This window comes from Neodiprion fabricii, chromosome 2 (assembly GCF_021155785.1).
Source record: "Neodiprion fabricii isolate iyNeoFabr1 chromosome 2, iyNeoFabr1.1, whole genome shotgun sequence".
In the NCBI taxonomy this organism is placed as follows: Eukaryota; Metazoa; Arthropoda; class Insecta; order Hymenoptera; family Diprionidae; genus Neodiprion; species Neodiprion fabricii.
Window position 1 is genome coordinate 39,244,539 of NC_060240.1, and position 21,315 is coordinate 39,265,853.

Here is a 21,315-nt window from a genome sequence, read left to right on the forward strand (position 1 = left end):
TTGTAAAACTCTCGATCGTTGAAACTGCCAAAACAGATGCAACTACTGCCGAAATATTCATCCGTCGTATAATCCACCTATTCTTCGTTAAAATTGATTTAACCTTATAAACAACGGTTGAATTTTGACTGTCTGATTACTCGTCGATAATCCACAGGTCAAAATATTTGAAGCAGCCATGCAATTCGAAGGAACTTCCTGACCCATCGGTCGTATACCTACCGATGGAAATTCCGTTAGGCTTAGGTGCCAGGACTTAAAAATAGAACCTTTCTGACTCTTTACACCGGACAGGTCACAACCGGCTATAGTAAAAATCGGGCTTATTAGCTGTGTTGAATTGTTCCTTGCTTGGCAGGATTTTTACCGTCGTGAGCCTTCGAAGAACAAGCCTTGCGCAAATTTTCGATGAAAATCACAAGAATACAAATCTTATGTACTTGAGGCGGTGCCCTGGTCGATTTCGACGTTGGCATATATACACTTCAATCATCGAAGTGTGCGTATCTCAACGAGAAAAATGGCTTAACAGTCTCATTCCATACACAATCCTAAACAAAAACACTAGAATACATTTTCGATTGATGTTGAAATAAAGAAATGGCATGAATTCTCGGAATTTACTATTTCAATTTCGTAGAATCCGTGTGAATTTTTTTATTTCGGAAAACGAATCCTCTGTAACACAAGGTCTACTACGCCGCTGGAGGCTTCTTTCCTAGGCTTCGATGAATCAATGGATACGGGACTCGTCGCCGAGTTATCGATGCCAGCAGCATTTTTGTGACGCGGTAATTCGGAGGCGAACCGCTTACACGCGACACGCAGCTTCCCGCATCCAACGTCTCGTCGTCGTTCGGTAATCTTAAAGTATAATTGACACAAACGGTACAAGACCGAAGATCAGATTCTCGATAGCTCCTCGAGTCCAATATCATTTTTGCGAGTGTCTGCAGAGTCACTCGACTTCTAGGCAAGTGGGTCACCAAAGGTCACTGACTTCCAACTGCGATCCGACTATCCGATTGCTACCTGGGTCGGAGTCGATGAAGATTATTCATAAACATTTGACACACGTGCCGAAGCCGCGAGGAAGCACCCGACATCAACCATCGTCAACGACGCTAGAGTCGGCGCCTATGCTTGCTCCGACCTTCTCCCCCCTCCCGCCGTCGCTCTTTTCCACCAACTCTGGCTGGCCCGCCGGAGGCGGCGCACAAGTATATTCACAACTCACAATCAGTCGAAGGGGAATTGAGTGCGCAGAGGAGCGCTGAGAGTCCAGCGCGCCTGTTCCGTTTCAGCACCATGTGTGAGTCGATCAAGCCCACGTTGGGAGGAAGCTACCTCATCCTCGAAGATGGGACCGTTTTACGAGGCCGAGGATTCGGGGCTCCAATTCCCGTCGGTGGAGAAGTCGGTCAGTGGATTTCGCTCCTTAATTCCTTTATTATCCTGCCTTTGTAATTCACGGCTGCGCAGCGGCAACGCCATGCCGATTATTCGGCGTTAACACGTGGTCGCGTTCCGGTAAATGGTTGTGGAATAGCCGGTCTGCAATGACAATGATATGAAATTTCGATCACAGAGGAATAGCTCGTTTTTACATTTTCGAAGCCATGCACGGTTTTTGGAACGCACTATCGTTGTCGCAGTCTTCGTCTTTTGGTGGTTAGACATTCAACAGGTCGTCTTCTCTACGAAATACATTATTCGTGTTCGATGTTCAGTTGTGTTCCATGATTGAAAGAAAAAAAAGGCGCTATGATCCTTGCTCCTTTTTGCATTCCTCCAGAGGCTTTTTTCATCGCTTTTCTGTTCATGCTTCAAATTTTAATGTGGGTAGAGTCTTGTGTCTGAACCACTACATTGTACTGATTTAAATTTTATCGACTTATTGCAGCTTTAAAAGTTCGACTAAGCAATCACGTACGTATCCCATGCCTGAAGTAGAGCTACTTTATAATCTGTTACACAAGTACAGCCATTAAAATGAATGTAATCAGCAATTCAAGGTTTCGAATCCGGTGGATAGATAATTTGGAATCAATGGTTTTATTTTATGATTGTAACGAAAACTCCGATACGAAACGTAACTTCTTACCCTTAGTGTTTAGTAGTAAACACTCTGTGTGCGAACGTCATTCTCAAACAAAATATTAAATGAAATATTAGTTCCTCGTTTCGCCATTCATCTATCACACTTGATTAAGAATTATTTCGCTATTCGTGAATAATGTGTCTCATCGTAATGCAACGAAACTTCGTGACTTATAAATCAGTTTGAGTCAATTGTTATGACTTAGTGAAGGTGACGATATTTAAGTTCGTAGGACAGTTTAAATTGACTAAAATTGTATTAGAATAGCATATGTGTATGACAGGATGTGAAACATATTCGATCTTAAACATTACATCGCAGACATTACAGATACATGTAAAGTAATACCAGTAATATTTTTCCGTGCGAAATAACTATACGCTGGTCTCGTTCTTTCGGGCCACATAAGACATTATGTGAGTTTCGAACAATACACCGAATCCAAAATAAGATTAAACCGGTTGTCACGAAATTTTCAGCGTCATTTCAAGGCTGTTTATGATCCGAGCTTCTCTTCGTGTTCACAGTTTTTCAGACGGGTATGGTTGGATACCCCGAGTCCTTGACGGATCCGTCGTATCATGGACAAATACTTGTGTTGACGTACCCATTGATTGGAAACTACGGGCTACCGAACGATGAGAAAGATCAGTACAATCTTCCATAGTGAGTACTTTTTTCCTTTTCTCCCATGTTTCCTGTGCCTGCAAGGTTTATCATCCAAACAATTTTCTGACTCCCCAGCTGGTTCGAGTCCAATCGAATATGGACCGCCGGTTTGATAGTCGGGGAACTTTGCGAAACTCCGAGCCATTGGCGACAAACAAGAACGCTCTCAGCATGGATGAAGGACCAAAACATACCCGGAATATGCGGAATAGACACGCGAGCTCTGACAAAAATAATCCGGGAGAAGGGCAGCATCCTGGGGAGAATCGTGATCAGCACTTCAGCACCGACTCCCAGTCAACTACTTCCGAACTTCGATGATCCGAACAAGAGGAACTTGGTGGCCGAAGTGTCGATCAAAGTGAGGACCTCGTTTTTTCTTCGAGCATAAACGGATAAAAGAGACTTAAGCTCAACTTGACCTTCATCACTTCATGTTCTTCCCTCAGAAACCTGTGACTTACAATCCGAATGGACATCCGCGTGTCTGCGCCGTTGACTGTGGCTTGAAGTACAACCAGATACGGTGCTTCATAAATCGTGGTGCTCGAGTTGACTTGGTGCCGTGGAATCACCCGCTGGACACATTCGATTACGATGGTTTGTTCCTCGGCAACGGACCTGGGGATCCAGCCATGTGTAAGACAACTGTGGAAAACATTCGTAGGGTTCTCGAGACGGGCAAGAAGCCCATTTTCGGCATTTGCCTCGGTCATCAATTGTTGTCGGTCGCCGCAGGATGCACCAGCTACAAGATGAAGTAAGTAAAACATACGGTCTTAGCGTAATCTGGCACTTTAGTACTCATTCTGGTTGTCTCATTGAACAGGTACGGAAATCGCGGGCACAATCAGCCAGCCATACATCACGGAACCAGCCGGTGTTACATGACCTCTCAAAATCACGGTTACGCAATTGATGCAATGAATTTACCGGAAGCCTGGGAGGCCCTATTTACAAACGCGAACGATGAGACGAACGAGGGAATTGTTCACAAATCTCTGCCGTACTTTTCAGTCCAGTTTCATCCAGAGCACACCGCTGGACCCCAAGACCTTGAGTGCCTGTTTGATGTCTTTTTAGATACCATGAGGAACGAGCCTGTCGCCAGTTCTGTTAAGGAAAGACTTACGGAGATGTTGACATCCAAGTCTGTCCCGGCGGCTGTCGTTCAGAGACCCAGAAAAGTGCTCATCCTCGGTTCTGGTGGCCTGAGTATCGGCCAAGCTGGAGAATTCGACTATTCCGGATCCCAAGCGATCAAGGCTCTCAGAGAAGAGAAGATTCAAACGCTACTGATAAACCCAAACATCGCAACGGTCCAGACGTCAAAAGGCTTGGCTGACAAGGTCTACTTCCTCCCGATTATACCGGAGTACGTTGAACAAGTCATCAGATCGGAAAGACCCGACGGAGTGCTATTGACTTTCGGTGGTCAAACGGCACTCAATTGCGGTGTGAAACTTCAGAGGGACGGTGTGTTCGATCGGTACAGCGTGAAAATTCTCGGCACGCCAATACAATCTATAATTGAGACGGAAGACCGAAAACTTTTTGCAGAAAGGGTAAACGAGATTGGCGAGAAGGTCGCTCCAAGTGCGGCTGTCTACAATATCCAAGAGGTAAGATCAAATCGAATTATTTTTGCGAATATTCACGAGTAATCCGCGTTATCTCACAGGCCTTAGAAGCTGCCGAAAAACTGGGCTATCCGGTAATGGCACGGGCTGCTTTCTCCCTTGGGGGATTGGGCTCTGGATTCGCCAACACCAAGGAGGAATTGAAGACTCTTGCCCAGCAGGCACTGGCTCATTCCAATCAACTGATTATAGACAAATCGCTGAAGGGTTGGAAGGAGGTGGAGTACGAAGTGGTCCGAGACTCTTGCGACAACTGCATCACGGTTTGCAACATGGAGAACGTTGACCCCCTGGGTATTCACACCGGGGAGTCAATCGTCGTGGCGCCTAGTCAGACTCTAAGCAATAAGGAGTATAACATGCTTAGAACAACAGCAATTAACGTTATCAGACACTTCGGCGTTGTTGGTGAATGCAACATTCAGTACGCTCTCAATCCCATATCTGAGGAATATTACATAATCGAAGTAAATGCCAGACTCTCACGGAGCTCAGCGCTCGCTAGCAAAGCCACTGGGTACCCATTGGCCTACGTTGCGGCGAAACTTGCTCTTGGCATTCCGCTTCCAGATATCAAGAACTCCGTTACCGGCCAAACTACCGCCTGCTTTGAACCCAGCTTGGATTATTGCGTTGTGAAAATACCCCGTTGGGATCTGAGCAAGTTTCAAAGAGTCAGCACTAAGGTATGAAAATTGATTCTGATTAAGTGGTAAAAAATGAAATCCAAAAATCCATGGTTCATGAACACTTACAGATCGGAAGTTCGATGAAGAGCGTCGGTGAGGCGATGGCGATCGGCAGAAAATTTGAGGAGGCTTTCCAGAAGGCGCTTCGCATGGTGGATGAAAACGTGAACGGTTTCGACCCGTATGTGAAAAAGATTGATGACGAGGACCTGGAGAGACCGACGGATAAGAGGATGTTCGTTTTAGCAGCAGCATTGAAGGCTGGCTATACGATCGATCGACTGTACCAGTTGACGAAAATTGATCGTTGGTTTTTGGAAAAAATGAAAAACATCACATCTTACTACACACTCCTCGAAGATCTCGACCAGACGAAGCTCTCCTACGAAGTTCTACTACGTGCCAAACAAATCGGTTTTTCTGACAAGCAGATTGCGACAGCGGTGAAAAGCACGGAACTTGCCGTTCGTAAGCAACGACAGGAAGGCAACATTAGACCGTTTGTCAAACAGATCGATACTGTCGCTGCCGAGTGGCCGGCGACCACAAACTACCTGTACCTGACCTACAATGGAAATAGCCACGACCTTCAGTTCCCCGGGGGCTACACCATGGTTATTGGTACGTAAGATTCATTCGCCCAGCAACAATTTTGCGACCTCATTATTACATCGAATCATTGAAAAACTGTTCTAGGTTCCGGCGTGTACCGGATTGGAAGTTCGGTTGAATTTGACTGGTGTGCTGTTGGCTGCCTTAGGGAATTGCGTTGTCTCAACCGAAAGACTATAATGGTGAATTACAACCCGGAGACAGTGAGCACAGATTACGATATGTGCGATCGTTTGTACTTTGAGGAAATATCCTTCGAAGTTGTCATGGATATTTACGACCTTGAGAACCCGGAGGGTGTTATTCTCTCTATGGGAGGTCAGCTACCGAACAACATAGCGATGGACTTGCACAGGCAGCAAGCCCGTATACTGGGAACATCTCCCGAGTCCGTTGATGGTGCTGAGAACCGATTCAAATTCTCGCGGATGCTGGACCGTATTGGCATTTCACAGCCCAGGTAAGCAGCATCGACGAAACGACAAAATCCGGCATAGCTACATGATTATTAACAACTTGAAACTCAGGTGGAAGGAGTTGACCAACCTCCAGTCGGCCGTTGAGTTTTGTGAAGAAGTTGGCTATCCCTGTCTCGTCCGACCCTCTTACGTACTCAGTGGAGCTGCAATGAACGTTGCACACTCCAATCATGATCTGGAATCCTATTTGAAGAACGCTAGTGACGTCAGTAAGGAGCATCCAGTCGTGATATCGAAATTTATACTTGAGGCGAAGGAGATTGACGTCGACGCGGTGGCCTATGATGGTGTCATTCTATGCATGGCCGTTTCTGAGCACGTGGAGAACGCCGGTGTTCATTCGGGTGACGCGACGCTGGTAACACCACCTCAGGACATAAATCCCCAGACTTTGGCCAAGATCCGTGCAATTTCCAAAGCTATCGCAGCATCCCTAGAAGTTACGGGACCCTTCAATATGCAATTGATAGCCAAGGTGATGATTGATCTTTGAATAATCTAAACCAGATTCCAACTTCGTTTGATTTTTCACCATAGGATAACGAGCTCAAAGTCATTGAATGCAACGTCAGGGTCTCCAGATCTTTTCCTTTCGTTTCCAAGACGTTGGACCACGATTTTGTCGCGATGGCAACTCGCCTAATTGTCGGCGAGACTGTTGAGCCTGTGGATGTTCTAGCCGGCTGTGGAAAGGTCGGGGTCAAAGTGCCCCAGTTTTCATTCTCGCGTCTTGCAGGTAAGGAATTTATTTTTAAATCATTGGTCCAATTAGACAGAAATCGTTTTGTACACAGAAGTACGTTTGTTAATGCCCCATTCATTCAGGAGCTGACGTCACTTTGGGAGTAGAAATGGCTTCGACTGGAGAAGTTGCCTGTTTTGGGGACAACAGGTACGAGGCTTATCTGAAGGGGATGATGAGCACTGGCTTCCACATACCTAAAAAAGGGATTCTGCTGTCCATTGGAAGTTTCAAGGTATCAATCACTGATCAATTCTATCGAGTATACGATTGCGCATTATTACCAGATCTTTTCAGAATTTATCAAATATTCCACAATTTTTATACTTTCTATATCCTGGGCTGTTTACTTGTTGTTACAGCACAAAATGGAACTGCTTCCTTCAATCACGAGCTTGTATAAAATGGGATACAAATTGTACGCCAGCATGGGAACGGCAGATTTTTACACGGAACATGGTGTCGAGGTACGTTGGTAATTTTATTTCTTGTTCCTAATTTTCAGATAAAAATATTTAATATTCACAAGATTAACGTTACATTATTCATTTCTAAATATTAAATATGATTTAAAATCTTTGCAAATTCGCGTCTTTCGTGGTGAAATGTACTGATGTGATAATAATAAATAAAAACTATACCGATAAGCTGAGCCGCGGCAGGCGAGTGCTAAGAACACTAAGCATAGCGATTGATAAGCGTAAGCAAAAAACAATGTCTGCGATCGCGGACACTAGGCGCCGTCGGTACATTTGGCGAAGAATTTCAGCTTTCCTGTCGTTAAATATAATAGAGATATATAATTTACTACGTAGCTCGAAATCTACATAGTACTTATTTCTGAATAGATTATTATGAATACTTAAACTAAATCACCGTTTCTTATATTTTTGTTGAATAATTTTTAATTCATCTTAAAACTAATGCGAGTCAGTTGGAAGCGTTCAAACGCTTACGAAGTTTCCTCCCAATAACTGTCAAGTTTCTTGATCACAGATAACTTCAATACGCCTTCAACCATGATCGCAAATTAATTCGCGATCAGCATGAACAATGCCATTTTCAAGTAGGGCAGGCTGATTTTCAATTCAGACGATTTTATTTCTTGTGATAAATAAAAATTCATGGCCGACAGACTTGCACACACAAAGCACTGTTTCGCGAATCTATCAACACATGCCCGAACCTCTGGAGGAATGTATTGATTCCTGTTATTTCGATCCATCTCTGTGGATGTAGACTAATCCATCGTGAAACGATGCCCGTGCAAACGCTTCTCAAATGTACGTGGAATCCGAAAGATAAGATTCCTTCTGAGGTTCTTCGGTCAGACTTACGACGCGGGGTAAATTCGGATGGCCGTTTCGAAATGCGACGTCATTAACGTCCCCCATGGTGATAGTGCCGTCGATTTCAACTTGCGTTGTCTGGGCTTGGAAGTTGACCGTCGGTCGCCTCTGCGGAGCGTCCGAAAAAATGTCGTACTCCTTAGATTCCCCGATAGGATGTACGAAAAGTGAACCTCCTCCACGTTCCTCAGGTTTGACGGTGAAGTGTTGGTTCAGAGGGATGCTGATCAAGGGCTGTTCATTCCGTCTCGGTGTCTCGGGCGCATCTCCCTGCTCCCTAGGTCGCGATAGTTCTTGAGTGAGGTGGTTGATTGTGTCCAAATAACGCTTCGCGTCTTCTTTTCCAATGCCCTGTTCTGAGAGTATCATCGACAGTCGTTCCGCTTGGTTCAGGTAAACGTCCTTTTGTTTCATCGCTCCGTAGTGATAACATCGCTGTGCCATTCTAATGAAGTGTTGGATGAACATGTCCAGGAAGGCCGTCAATCGAAGTCCACGTAACTCGGCGCATTGACGCTGAAAGAAAGTTTTGAGATTAGTATTTCTGCGTGCATTGACTTTCGTTCGATATTCCTATGGTAGCAAAGAACCCGATCAAACGTAGTCCCACGATTTTACTTACCGAAATTTCAACAACCAATTCCTGGGACGTTATTCTGCTTGACTTCTTGTTGATGACGTTTTTGTGTTGCACAATTTTCTGAGCCCTCTCTGTCGTCGTGTCTTCTTTTGCCTTGACTTTGACCCAAAATCCCCCAATCCGGTCAAACCGTTCTTCGAATATCTCCATCTCTTCATCCTCCGCCTGGGTTATGGGCCTGTCTACTGGACTGAGAGCGGGGTTAATGAGGGCGACTAGCTCGCTGTTCTCGAGAGTGAGTATTTTGAACAACCTCTTGTAGTCGAGTACGGGAAAGAACTCGGGCTTATACCGGATGTTTTCCATGGACGCAATCACATACATGACGGGATTGTCGATTATGCGGTTAAGCTGTTTCTGTGTAAGCAACAGGTACTGCCTCGGAATATTTGCAAAGAGGTTCTTCCCGTTGATAAAGTAATCCGGAAGGTAGGGCTGACTCTGAGAAACGGCACTGTAGAGTTTTCTGAGCAACCTCCTAAGGCTTTCGCCGCTTCGATGCTCGGGCCACATTGCTGGCGAGTAGTTTTGTTCAAGGAGCAAAAAGAGCTGGGATCGTATGTGGGATGTGGTTAGTCCGAAGGTGGTGTCAACGGGACGAATAAAGGTCTTGTGGAGCATAAGAGCGAGCAAGTAGATCCGGACTTGGGCGTGGCTGAGACACGTTTCAAGGTACCGTTCTGCCGCCGGAAATGTGAGCTGCCACTCTATATTGTGATTCGGATTCGGTTGTCTTTTCGGCATGTAGCCTTCCGGGACTATATGGCAGCCGAACTTCTTTATCTTATCGATCATCTTCTTCGTGGGCCATGTATAAATCACGTTGCTCTCAGGATCGAGCACTTCCGATCGTAATCTGCTCAGCCACTCACTGCCGCAATCCGGCCACTCGGCTTGTATGCTTGGTACGATTTCGTGGGGTATAACCACCCCGCGGTTCCTCTCAAGTAACTCTATCGAGTCGCAGTATATGATGGCACCCTGCCTGGTCGCGTCGTCAACATCCTCGGCAGTGAATCCGAGTGGCTCGGCCAACCGGCTCGCGAACAAGTCCTGAAAGTAATGCATGAAAACGTCGCTCCTCAGGTACAGCCGGTCCTCGTTCTGCCGCTTCAGCGCCTGTCTTATTCTCCTCTGTTGCCGATTTTGCAGCTGTATCCTCTCCGTTTTCTCGCTGTACACTTTCCCGTCACGTGTGTAAACTATCTTCTTGAAACACGAAACGGGTATTTCGGACGATGAGGCTGGAATGTTCGCTGGCCTGACCAGCGGCTTCGGCGTGTTGAAGTTCGTTATGGTGGCATAGCCATAGTCCGAGTCACTGTCGATCACATAGTTGCTCCCGGAGGACCCGGATCGGTAGCCAGAGCTCCTGCTGCTCGCTGGACTAGCATCAGCGCTTCTCTGATTCTGGTGCGCGTTGTTCTGTCGCTTCTTGAGCTGCTTCAGCTTTCCGTGGGACGCTATCTGACCGCGAAGCACTGCGTTTGACGTCGGCTTGACGCGTCCACTCAATCTCCTTTCCGAAGTTCCATCGTTCAAGAAATCTTGCTCCCCGTCGTCCGGATCATCCGGTAGTATCAAACTCGCCTGGGAAAACGTTCTGCTTGTTTCCAAGCTGGCTGTTTCGTAGTCAGATTTTTCAGCGTTACGTAGATCGCTCATCGACTGCGTAAAAACCGGCTTCGCCGCCAGTGAATTAGCCCGTTTTTCGACTTGAGATAGAAAACGCACGCCTGGATTTACTCTGGGGTTAAACATGTCCTCCTTTTCATTGTAGATCTCGTCATCATCCTCGGCGATTGATGACAAATCCGAATCGGAACCATCGTTCGATTTTTCTTTCGACGCTGGCGTCACTTCCAGTGATCTGAGCTTTACGAATCCTGAAAAAACCGATAAATCAGACAAAGTTGACGAGTGTGCTACAATCGCGATGAGCAAATAAAATGTATCGAAATTTAGTTGGTCTCGCTTTGTCACCGATGTTGTCCTCGTACACTCATGATCGATCGATCGCCAACCAGATTAACCAATAAGTGTTACGTAACGTATGCAGGGACAATGGTAGAGTGGAATGGCAACGTAATTATTCAAGTTTCACTTGGATTCCCAATAATCCTTATAGACCTAGCTGACACTAAACGACTTACCTTTGTTCAAACTGGGCTCCAGACACATGTTGTAGAATATCGCGTCAGTCAGGATGCTGTACTCGGGACCTTCCGGGATCTCGTTCACGTCTATGTTGTCGAGTACGACGTACATGCGTACCGGCTGCAGAGGCTCCACCATTAGACTCTCAGTTTTCCTCGTCGACGTGAATTTGACGTGGCGTGCAACTTGTTCCTGAAGAACATCAGGGAGCAAGACGTGTTTCTGGCTCTGTGACAGGATCGTATTGAGATCGTATTCCTGTCGAGAGATTGGACTCGCCCTGATATCTAAAATCTCTCTGAAAAATTTTGACGTCGTTGAGTTAAGGATAATAATTAATTATCGTTGAGCAGGTAAATCTTAGTAATCAAATCGAAACTACAGTTTGTAGGACTTAATTTCTCATCGACCCATCGCCGCGCATTATTCTCAGAATTATTTTGAAAATTTCACGAACAAGAGCGATGGCATCATGGTTATTAATATTCTTGCGTGTCAGAAGTATTGATTAGATTGTAGTAATCACGTCTTGATCGCTGAGATGTACGAGGAATCAGTATTTTCTGTGTACGTGCTACGTCACCTATTATCGTTCTTAATGTCGTCATAGAAAACTTTTAACTTTCAATGACTTTGATAGTTGTATCAAGCATAAATCCATGCACATGATTAATCTGACGATCTATCTCTTGGAATATCATTCATATATAGACATACGCGTAAAAATCATTCTACGACTTTCAAATGCAAACTTTTAGGCCGAAACATGTACCGTTTTTCGAAGTCTACTTTTCTACCGAGATCGGTGGACGTTCGGCTCGATCTTCAAGATAACATCAAGGAAACGAATACGTTGCGAATAGATCGAGTCTCACGTTGTTATCGATACACGATCTACAGAAGTATGTTATTCCCAGTTCAACTTATTAGTTATCTTTCAGTTATCATCAAAATACGCGTCAAGTGTTTTTACAGTGAATGAACTTTCACGCCAGGTATATGACATCATCTGTCATTGAATCCCATAGAAATCATGGAAGCGTATGTAAGGATTTTTATTTCAAGGTCCCGTATACATTTCCAATTAGAAATATTTCTCCGTCGACCCAAGATTCAGAAGGTTAATGCGCGTTTTCAGTATAATAACTTTGAGATCACGGTCACGGTAATATGTTTCCTTATTGCATAACGCTCGAATCACTGGCTTCTTCGGAAAGGAGTTTCACATAACGTATATGCCACGTGAAAATCGATTAATGATCTAATTAATGTTTCACTCACTGGTCATAGTTTTCAAAAAACTCAACGCTGAGCATGAGATTATTCAGAATGAACGCCTGCTGGTCCCTTTCCAGACTGCGACGCATCCGAATAAGTTCCGGATCGTAAGCAGCACCAAATTCAGTAAAATTATTTGAACTTTTCTCCTGCATCTCGTGCGATTGCTCTATCGATCTCTTTCTCTCGCCCCTGTTATCCTTAGTTTTGGTCTTGGATTTTCCATTCCCCATTTTTCCGATAATATCTTTTAACAGTTTCATTTGTGGTGTAAATATCGACTGTCAACTACACGAATAACACTACTGGTCAACATCTGACCGACACTGAACGGTACGTTGGCCTTATCCACGTTTGGACAACTGATCACAGTGTCCTGCCAGCGTCTTGTGGTCACTGTCAGCGATCACAGTCACAGTATTAACCGCGTATCGCTTCCTCCCGATAAATCATATCTAACCGTTATCAAGGTGTGCCTTTGCATATTTTTTAATTGGCTACCTTTATCAGATCGATAAAGCTCTGAAAAATTCGTAGAATTATCGTGAAACCTATTATTTCGAATTATCAATTAATCTTTCGCAATGCCGAATATGGAAAAATCTTATGTACGAATCTGAACGTAAAATGCGTTTTCCTCGTATTCAGATTTTGGTACGTCAACTTCTCTGCAATTCAGATCATATATTCTACTGAAATGTCTCTTTAAAATACCCAAAATTTATTCATCAATAGCGTCTACCTGACTAATGCAATACATTCACTTAATCTAGAAGGAACGTTGACATGCTACCTTAAATTCAAATTATCATAAACTTCGCGATGTTATCACGTTGTAATTGTGGCTTGGATTTACCGCCCTTCAACTGCGCCTTGACAGTGACTCTAAATACTCTTACCTGTATAAGAACAATCGAAAATACCTAAAACGTTAATTATCTGTATGAAATCTGTCACTTTGATCGCGCTTAAATACTTGAGATTGTATTTATTTGGATCAGTGAAATATCCCCTCTGCATGTTACGCTGGGCAGACGGATGATATAAACCTTGACGTGACATGCGTGCACACGAACAGATCGCAATGCGCTTATCTAATCTCTGGGTGCCGAATCGATGTGTATCGCATGTATGAGGCGTAGGTTCGTTGTATTCGCACACACTAATATCATGCTCTGAATCGTTGCCAAATAAGGCAGTGCACTTCAGTGTTTGTTGTCTTGGCACACATCCCTTGATCGAGGGCGTCAAAAGCAACATGCAAGTTGTGATGTTTACAGGTAGAACCGGTGCAATGGACCTTCGAAGACATCGACGTTAACGAGGATTCGAGTCCCAGCGAACTTCGTCACCTCGCCGATTTTCTCTCCAAGAAACATTTCGACCTGGTGATTAATCTGCCGATGAGGAACGGCGGTGCTCGTCGAGTATCAAACTTCATGACCCACGGTTATCGTACAAGAAGACTTGCCGTCGACTACTCCGTGCCTCTGGTCACAGACGTCAAGTGCGCCAAGCTTTTGGTCGAGGTGAGACAGACAGAGTGAAACACGAGTCAAAGAATCAATTACTGTGAATGACACTAGTAAGTCAAACGGTGAATCGCCACTGTAAATGAGACAAAATATATTTTTGTTTTGACACAGGCGATAAAAATGCTCGGCGGTCGAGCACCGCTAATGAAAACGCACACCGACTGCATGACCTCGAGGTCCATGGTCAAACTCCCCGGGTTCATAGACGTTCACGTCCACGTCCGGGATCCGGGGGCGACTCACAAAGAGGATTTCGCCTCCTGCACCGCTGCTGCTTTGGCCGGCGGTATCACAATGATTCTAGCTATGCCCAACACCAACCCAGCCGTCGTTGACCATCAGACTTTCGCGATTGCCAAAGAGGTGAGCTTCTGCACTTGACGCAGCTCGTGTGTTCTCATGATCTGCAATGTTCGTCGTGACAATTAGTTGGCTTCTTTCAGCGAGCCGCTTTAGGAGCTCGATGTGACTACGCTTTGTACATGGGAGCGTCTTCGGACAACTACAACATTATTCAGGACATGGCGCCGTTGGCTGCTGCTCTCAAGATGTACCTTAACGAAACCTTCACAAGTCTGAGGCTGACAGATCTCACCGTATGGTCAAAGGTTCGTTAAGCTCGGCGTGGCCTTTCACAGAATACAAGAACCGCTAGTCAACCGTAGATTCAATATCACCAGATATTTTAGTTATTTCGCAATCGATAATTTTAGCGAATAATCGCGATCGTACGATCTTATCGTCTGTTTCTTTAGTTACTTCTAAAAGCGTAAATATTCACCTTGAAACGTTTTCGTCTATTTTTCAGCACCTCAGCAGCTGGCCAAAGAAATACCCGCTTTGCGTACACGCCGAGAGTCAGACAACAGCCGCTGTTCTACTCTTGGCCAGTTTTTACAATCGCCCTGTTCACGTCTGTCACGTAGCTCGTAAAGAGGAGATCCAAATAATTAGTGCAGCCAAAGCTAAGGTGGGCTCAAAACATGATGAGAAGCTTACAATTAATACCCGAACAATTTTATGCACCACCAAATATTTCACAGCATTACATTGAGTCCTGCATGACTGTTGAATGTCTTTGAACCGAAATCTCCTTCACAGGGCTTGCCGGTTACCTGTGAGGTTTGTCCTCATCATCTGTTCCTTAGCCAAGATGATCTTGACCATATTGGTCACGGAAAAGGACAAGTGAGACCGATGTTATGCACGAAAGAAGACCAGCAAGCCCTCTGGGACAACCTGAACGTCATCGATTGCTTCGCTACCGATCACGGTTCGTACTTTTGGCATTGGGCTGCAGTAGCTGTATCGGGATTGACAATTCGCATGGGGAATTTTATGTTTCAGCGCCTCATACAGTGGAGGAGAAGTCACAGGAAAAACCACCTCCGGGATATCCTGGACTAGAAACCATCCTGCCATTGCTGCTGAACGCGGTTCACGAAGAAAGAATGACGATGGAAGTGAGTCTTTAATCTCTGATCAGCCGAACACTTCAATACAAAATTAGCTGTAAAGGAATAGCTGGAGGTTAACGTCTTAATTTACTTTGGTCTTGACGCACACGCGCGTAGATTAGCAGATCGATTGATTTATCTCATTTCTCCATTATCGTCATCCAGTTAAAAATAAATATGGTATTATGAGAAACATCAATCAATCAAAATAACGAGACACTGTCTTGTGATATGTATGCCATGCGTCGTTACATATTGGTGTGTTCCTTTTTGAGGACTCGGAGGATAAAACGAAATTTGAACCATGTCAATACTCTATCTTGTGCGATTCAACTTGATTAGGCGTGATGCTCCTTATCCGGGAAATCATTTATCGCCGTAAACAGACCCTGACCTTTTTCAACAACAAAAATAACGTCGTAATTGTAGTATCATTATCATTTTATAGCATCCGTATATAATGTATATTTGTACTCGGAGAACAAAAAACGTGACAAGCTATCTCCTCTTTTCTGGAACTCCGCCGTTATCTACCATTCAACCCCTTTTGCTATCAGGTAAACGTACCGACAGTGCGTATTCAAAATCTCCCGTTTGCCCCCCGTTTGAACAAGTATCTTTGCTACCAACAACCACGGTCTGACTCACCGCGCGTGTTTGTTTTCGGGACGAAAAAAAACACAGTCCTACTGATTCGTATTCCTTATCTCAGACAGTCGTCTCTGTCGATTAGTGATTAATCTTCGGATTAAAATATCGCTGGTAATTTCACTCCCTTTTTCTTCAACAGGATCTGATCGACAAGTTCCATCGGAACCCAAAACGCATTTTCAACATCCCAGACCAGCCGAATACCTACGTGGAGGTAGACCTTGACGAGGAATGGATTATCCCCGACGCCCTCCCCTTCACCAAGTCAAAGTGGACGCCATTCGCTGGCATGAAGGTACGCGGATCTGTACACCGCGTCGTCCTCAGAGGCGAAGTCGCCTACGTCGAGGGCCAGGTTCTGGTCAACCCAGGGTTTGGTCAAGACGTGCGCGAACTCCAGGCCAAATCGAAGCACGCCCTTTCCACCATCCACGGCACCTCCGTCGACGCCGTTTCCAGTCGGCCAGGATCTGCCCTGGACGACCACGTATCCATAGGTCACGAGCGTCGCGAACGTCTCCGAGACAGCCAGTCCTCGGATATCTGGGACTTCGATCAATCAGGTGAGGCTCGCACTCTCGACGATCGTTGATGGACGAAGATGAAGCTTGTTTTTCGAATTACGTTTAAAACTTCCCGCCAGAACCTTACGGCCACCTACTTCAGCCTACACTACCAAGAGCGAACGTGCACTTCGCCGTCGATGCCGAAGCGAAAGAGTTGCTGAAGATCCCGGGTGGACAGCGAAGCATATCGCCGATTCCTCTGACGAACCTTGTTCATCACAAGAGCGAAAGCAACCCAAATCTCTACGTTCAGACCGTGAATCCACCCCCTCATCTCAACCCCAGTCACGGACTGGCTGGACACAACATTTTGACCGTCGACATGTTCTCCAAGGAGCAGCTTAACGATATTTTTAATCTGTCCCAAACCCTTCGGGTTTACGTTCAGAAGGACAGACCCTTGGATCACATTCTCAGGGTAATATACTATAGGTTAATTATTTTGTGAACCACGGAGGATTTCGTTTCGAATAAAACGTTAACTGTTATTTTTGTGCTTTGTTTTATTCAGGGTAAAGTCATGGCATCCATTTTCTACGAGGTCAGCACTCGTACAAGTTGCAGCTTTTCAGCGGCAATGCAGCGTCTCGGGGGCCGAGTTATTTACATGGATGGTTCAACATCCTCAGTGAAGAAAGGAGAAACTCTTGAAGGTATTGTGTACGAGTGACGTTTAGTTAATGATACCCCAAGCGGTGTTTCAAGTGTAGTATAATATAATTTTCGCTGCGGTATATTGACAACTGTTGAAAATTTTTCACGTGAACGGCAAGCTGATAACACGAGTACAAGTTCGTGCCTGTTGATAAGGTTTTTTCACATTCACAACGTACGAATATTTCTGCTAAGTACGTTGCAATGTTGTACATATGCTATCGAGATCGTGTTGTCAGGCTAACACACGAAGGCCGATAGTATGAGGTGTAAGGTACTTGCTGTATAATCACGATGAGTCATAAGATATTTGTCAATTTTCTGCGTATAATTTTTGAAAATCACTCATAACTGCACGTCCAAAGAGTATACTCCATTATACTAAAATGGTAAGTGAAACAAGAGCGTTGAAAGTAAGGAACTGTAAAGACAAGCAATAGCGCGTTATTATTGAACACGCTTGCGGTTTTATCAGTGCAGGAATAAAAACACTCTATGCGGGTATTCCCTCGGTTCTTATCGGCGCTTGAAAAGGTTCGCTACGCTGGTGAAACGTTTGCCAATTTCTATGCACTTTTTGCCGTAGATTCTATCGCCGTAATGGCTGGTTATGCAGACGTCGTGGTTCTCAGACATCCGGAACCAGGTGCTGTTGCGGTGAGTATCACATATCGATTGAGAACATTTTTTGTCACACCGTTATCGATATTGGTGACACGTTCGCTAATTGACGGTTCTGCGTACTGATTCCAGATCTTACATTTCAATTTGTAATCTAACTTCTCTTAAAATATAACTGTCTACACCTGTCGCGCAATTTGGTTCTCGATGGTATTATTCTACTGTCTACAGTATCGGAAAACCATAATTTGATGAGAAAAATTGGTATGAAATTGTAGGATACACAGTTTTTCTCTATGATTTCAACAGCGTGCGGCTAACCACTGCCGGAAACCATTGCTGAACGCCGGTGACGGTGTGGGTGAGCATCCGACTCAGGCGTTGCTTGACGTTTTCACAATCAGGGAGGAAATCGGAACCGTAAACGGGCTGACAATCACGATGGTCGGCGACCTGAGGCACGGAAGGACCGTCCACTCCTTGGCAAGGTTTGTCACCTTGTGTCACGATTTTTGAATTTGAACAGGTCGAAGTCGCGTTGATACTTCATCGATTAACTTGACGCCTAACCGATTTTTCATCGCGACAGATTGCTGACTCTCTACAACGTGCAGCTGAGATACGTCAGTCCCTCCGGTCTCGGGATGCCGGATCACATTACGGATTATCTAAGATCCCGCGGAATTCCTCAGGAACAGTTTGCCAGTTTGGAGGCGGCTCTTCCCGAAACGGATGTTCTCTACATGACGCGCATACAGCGGGAACGATTCACATCGCAGGAGGAATACTTACAGGTGGGTTAGGCGTGATATTTCAATTAAGCAAGCAATCGGATGGATTCTGGGAAAGCTTTACGTCACTAAGAGTCGAGTGATTACCATCTTGGATAACTCGTTGGTTGTACACTCAAAGCACGTTTAGATTGCTTCCGGTAATTGACGCGTAACTGAATATAATCAAAGTTTGGAATTTATCCGACAAATACGTGGAACGCAGTATCGAAGTTAATGAGAATTTTCCCTGTACGTGATCATTTTTAATTTGGCCTGAAAATTTGCCGGTGTTTATACATCGATTTTAGAGTCAGTTTTACCGGTGAAAAATCGGCGTTTCTTGCGAATATATTTAAAGGGATGTTTGAACGAGGAAGATTAATGACGAAAACCTAACGAATTCACTCTAGGCGTGCGGGCACTTCGTAGTTACGCCGCAGATGATGACGAGAGCAAAGAGAAAGATGGTGGTGATGCATCCGTTGCCTCGCGTGTTCGAGATCAGTCCGGAACTTGATACCGATCCCAGAGCAGCTTACTTCAGGCAAGCCGAATGCGGGGTGTATGTACGAATGGCGATCCTGGCGATGGTGCTCGGTCGATGCTGATTAATCATCGTAGTCGGATCAGAAAGAATGCGTAGATTTATAGTCGACGGCGTCGTTTCCGGTATGAAATTCATACAACTGTTTTTTCTTTTTCCTGTTTTTTTTTTGGTTTCCCTTTACTTTTCTTCAGTCTTTCCTTTAATGAAAATCGAACGATATTCGTTGAAAAAGTGGGTGTTACAGATTAAAAATATCCGTTAATGGTATTCCCCGTCTTCGGAAAAAATAGTCAATTGTTTAAACGAGAATGGTAATTGTAGTGATCGGTCAACTGCTTTCAAACGTCGAAGGCTGTTTACTATATGCTACTAAGATGCTAAAAATAATTAGTTGGGCATCTGAATAACGGTTTTTATACTCTCGTCGTATATCCACCGTTAATCCCTCGCATCTTTATACGCTGGTTGAGTTCTTGCCACTTCGTTGCACTCTTTCCCTGTTCTACGGACTTGGAGATCGACTTCGCGGTGCACGATTGCAGTTTAAGGAGGGAGTAAATGTTAATGTAAACACGAAAATCAATTTGGCCTAGTTCAAATCAATTTTTTATGGTTCGAAGTAACAATGTTTCTTGCTGACATTTTTGTCGTTCACGGAATGTGGCGTATAACGAGACGAATAACGAAACGATTTGAATCCAAACAAGAATGAATAATGTAAACATACGAGTAAACCGAAGGTATAATATATGATGATAATTAGCCGTCGTCGGCTGATTTTATATCATCAATAAATCTTTCATTCCTTGAAAATACATTACATTAATACTAACGACCCTTTTTAATTAAATGAGCAGTGTAAGTTTTTATACTTTATACATAAATGTATTTATAATAAAACATTTATGATGCGAACATTTAAAACATGACGTCCGCTTCTTTGGTTACATCACTTATCTGGTAGTATATAATATTGGTTTCCTGTTGCGGTTTTCCGCATGTTGCACACGTGGAAGAGGTATAGCAATACAATACAAGAGTGAAGAAGAACAGTGGTTGACGAGTTGTTAATAGAATAAATATCAAGATATGTCGAGATAATTCTCAGATTCTCGAAATTGTCTTACAATCAAACGTATAATTTACGAGTCTATCTGTCGCAATATTTAGCACTATGTGATTCGGTTGATAAAGCGATCTTATATAAAACCACGTCACCAGCAATATTAAATATTATCAACACTATCGGTCTCAAATAGCCTACATTTAGATGCTTCCAAGATAAATGATCTCGGACTAACAACAACCAGTCTAATCCGTGAGATTACCAATACAATCTTCAAGTGTTCATCCAGATTTTAGTTTAGCCGATAGAACTTAGCTTGGCACAATATTTCCACAAATAATTGGACACGGCGCACCGTCCGTAAACATCTGCGATTATCGTCAAAGTGTTAAAATTTCATGAAAGTGTAATTGAACCGTGGATATTTAAATATGCAGATCCCGTGATGATCCAGCAGGAGAACATAAAGCGATTGTTCAGTAGTAGGTATGAGATGTTTTAAAGTATAAAAAAACTAAGTTTATTTTAAAAAATGTTTGATTATCTTCGGGCAGTAAATATGCGTAGGTCGAACAGATTACCGCTTATCTGTCAATTCGTATCGTGGTTTTACTACGCGTTGAGTGTACGGCTGCCTTGACAGTGAGATGAAAACTCCATTTCTAGTAGAACAAATATAGCCCGGAAACAGTAGATTACGAAAGTGTGGACCACTGCGTCTGCTTGTCGAAACACGCAACAGCTATTCTACACACTGTACGAAGAGTTTTGCTGTCCAAAATTTTATTCGAATCAAGAAAAATATTTTCGATTTTCACACAGCATTGTTCATTATTTGAACAGTCCTTTACATACGATATATTCCCTTGTAATTGGTATAGAAAAAAATAAAATAAATATCGAATCTAACAATTGCAATGCCTTGATACCAGTAGTTTCATTAGATTCCAGTACGTTGTATCTGAACCAAAGGAATTATTTATCGAACTACGCATGTCAGGGGAACAGATTTTTCTCTAAGTTCAATTTCGAACACGATATTTGATTCCTCGTAATCCCCGATAACAGGATGTACATTTTTTTAAAGCG

General features: G+C 44.1%; 2 protein-coding genes across 2 annotated transcripts; one reads left to right on the forward strand and one right to left on the reverse strand.

Moving 5' to 3' along the window:
- Window positions 1-1,250: 1,250 nt before the first annotated feature.
- On the forward strand, window positions 1,251-20,074 carry LOC124176160 (CAD protein). The gene is made up of 25 exons (XM_046557067.1): window positions 1,251-1,420; window positions 2,629-2,767; window positions 2,846-3,131; window positions 3,220-3,530; window positions 3,600-4,392; window positions 4,452-5,096; window positions 5,168-5,720; window positions 5,796-6,171; window positions 6,239-6,665; window positions 6,728-6,926; window positions 7,016-7,167; window positions 7,295-7,399; window positions 13,637-13,885; window positions 14,003-14,254; window positions 14,335-14,499; window positions 14,700-14,861; window positions 14,993-15,164; window positions 15,239-15,354; window positions 16,139-16,562; window positions 16,643-16,983; window positions 17,077-17,218; window positions 17,806-17,876; window positions 18,150-18,328; window positions 18,430-18,634; window positions 19,024-20,074. The coding sequence occupies exons 1-25, from the start codon at window positions 1,309-1,311 to the stop codon at window positions 19,219-19,221; spliced, it is 6,774 nt and encodes a 2,257-aa protein (XP_046413023.1). The 5' UTR covers window positions 1,251-1,308; the 3' UTR covers window positions 19,222-20,074.
- On the reverse strand, window positions 7,390-12,752 carry LOC124176161. Its single transcript, XM_046557068.1, has 4 exons — window positions 12,360-12,752; window positions 11,075-11,376; window positions 8,904-10,807; window positions 7,390-8,797 (listed from the first exon to the last, which is right to left on the reverse strand). The coding sequence occupies exons 1-4, from the start codon at window positions 12,617-12,619 to the stop codon at window positions 8,210-8,212; spliced, it is 3,054 nt and encodes a 1,017-aa protein (XP_046413024.1). The 5' UTR covers window positions 12,620-12,752; the 3' UTR covers window positions 7,390-8,209.
- Window positions 20,075-21,315: the final 1,241 nt, after the last annotated feature.

Bases quoted from the DNA above. Each gene is read 5' to 3' on its own strand.
- LOC124176160 (XM_046557067.1), top strand. From the start codon at position 1,309: ATGTGTGAGTCGATCAAGCCCACGTTGGGAGGAAGCTACCTCATCCTC. The intron at 4,393-4,451 runs GTAAGATCAAAT...GTTATCTCACAG, and splicing joins CTGTCTACAATATCCAAGAG to GCCTTAGAAGCTGCCGAAAA. The intron at 6,927-7,015 runs GTAAGGAATTTA...CCATTCATTCAG, and splicing joins TTCATTCTCGCGTCTTGCAG to GAGCTGACGTCACTTTGGGA.
- LOC124176161 (XM_046557068.1), bottom strand. From the start codon at position 12,619: ATGAAACTGTTAAAAGATATTATCGGAAAAATGGGGAATGGAAAATCC. The intron at 10,808-11,074 runs GTAAGTCGTTTA...CGGTTTTTTCAG, and splicing joins GGAGCCCAGTTTGAACAAAG to GATTCGTAAAGCTCAGATCA. The intron at 8,798-8,903 runs GTAAGTAAAATC...ACTTTCTTTCAG, and splicing joins AATTGGTTGTTGAAATTTCG to CGTCAATGCGCCGAGTTACG.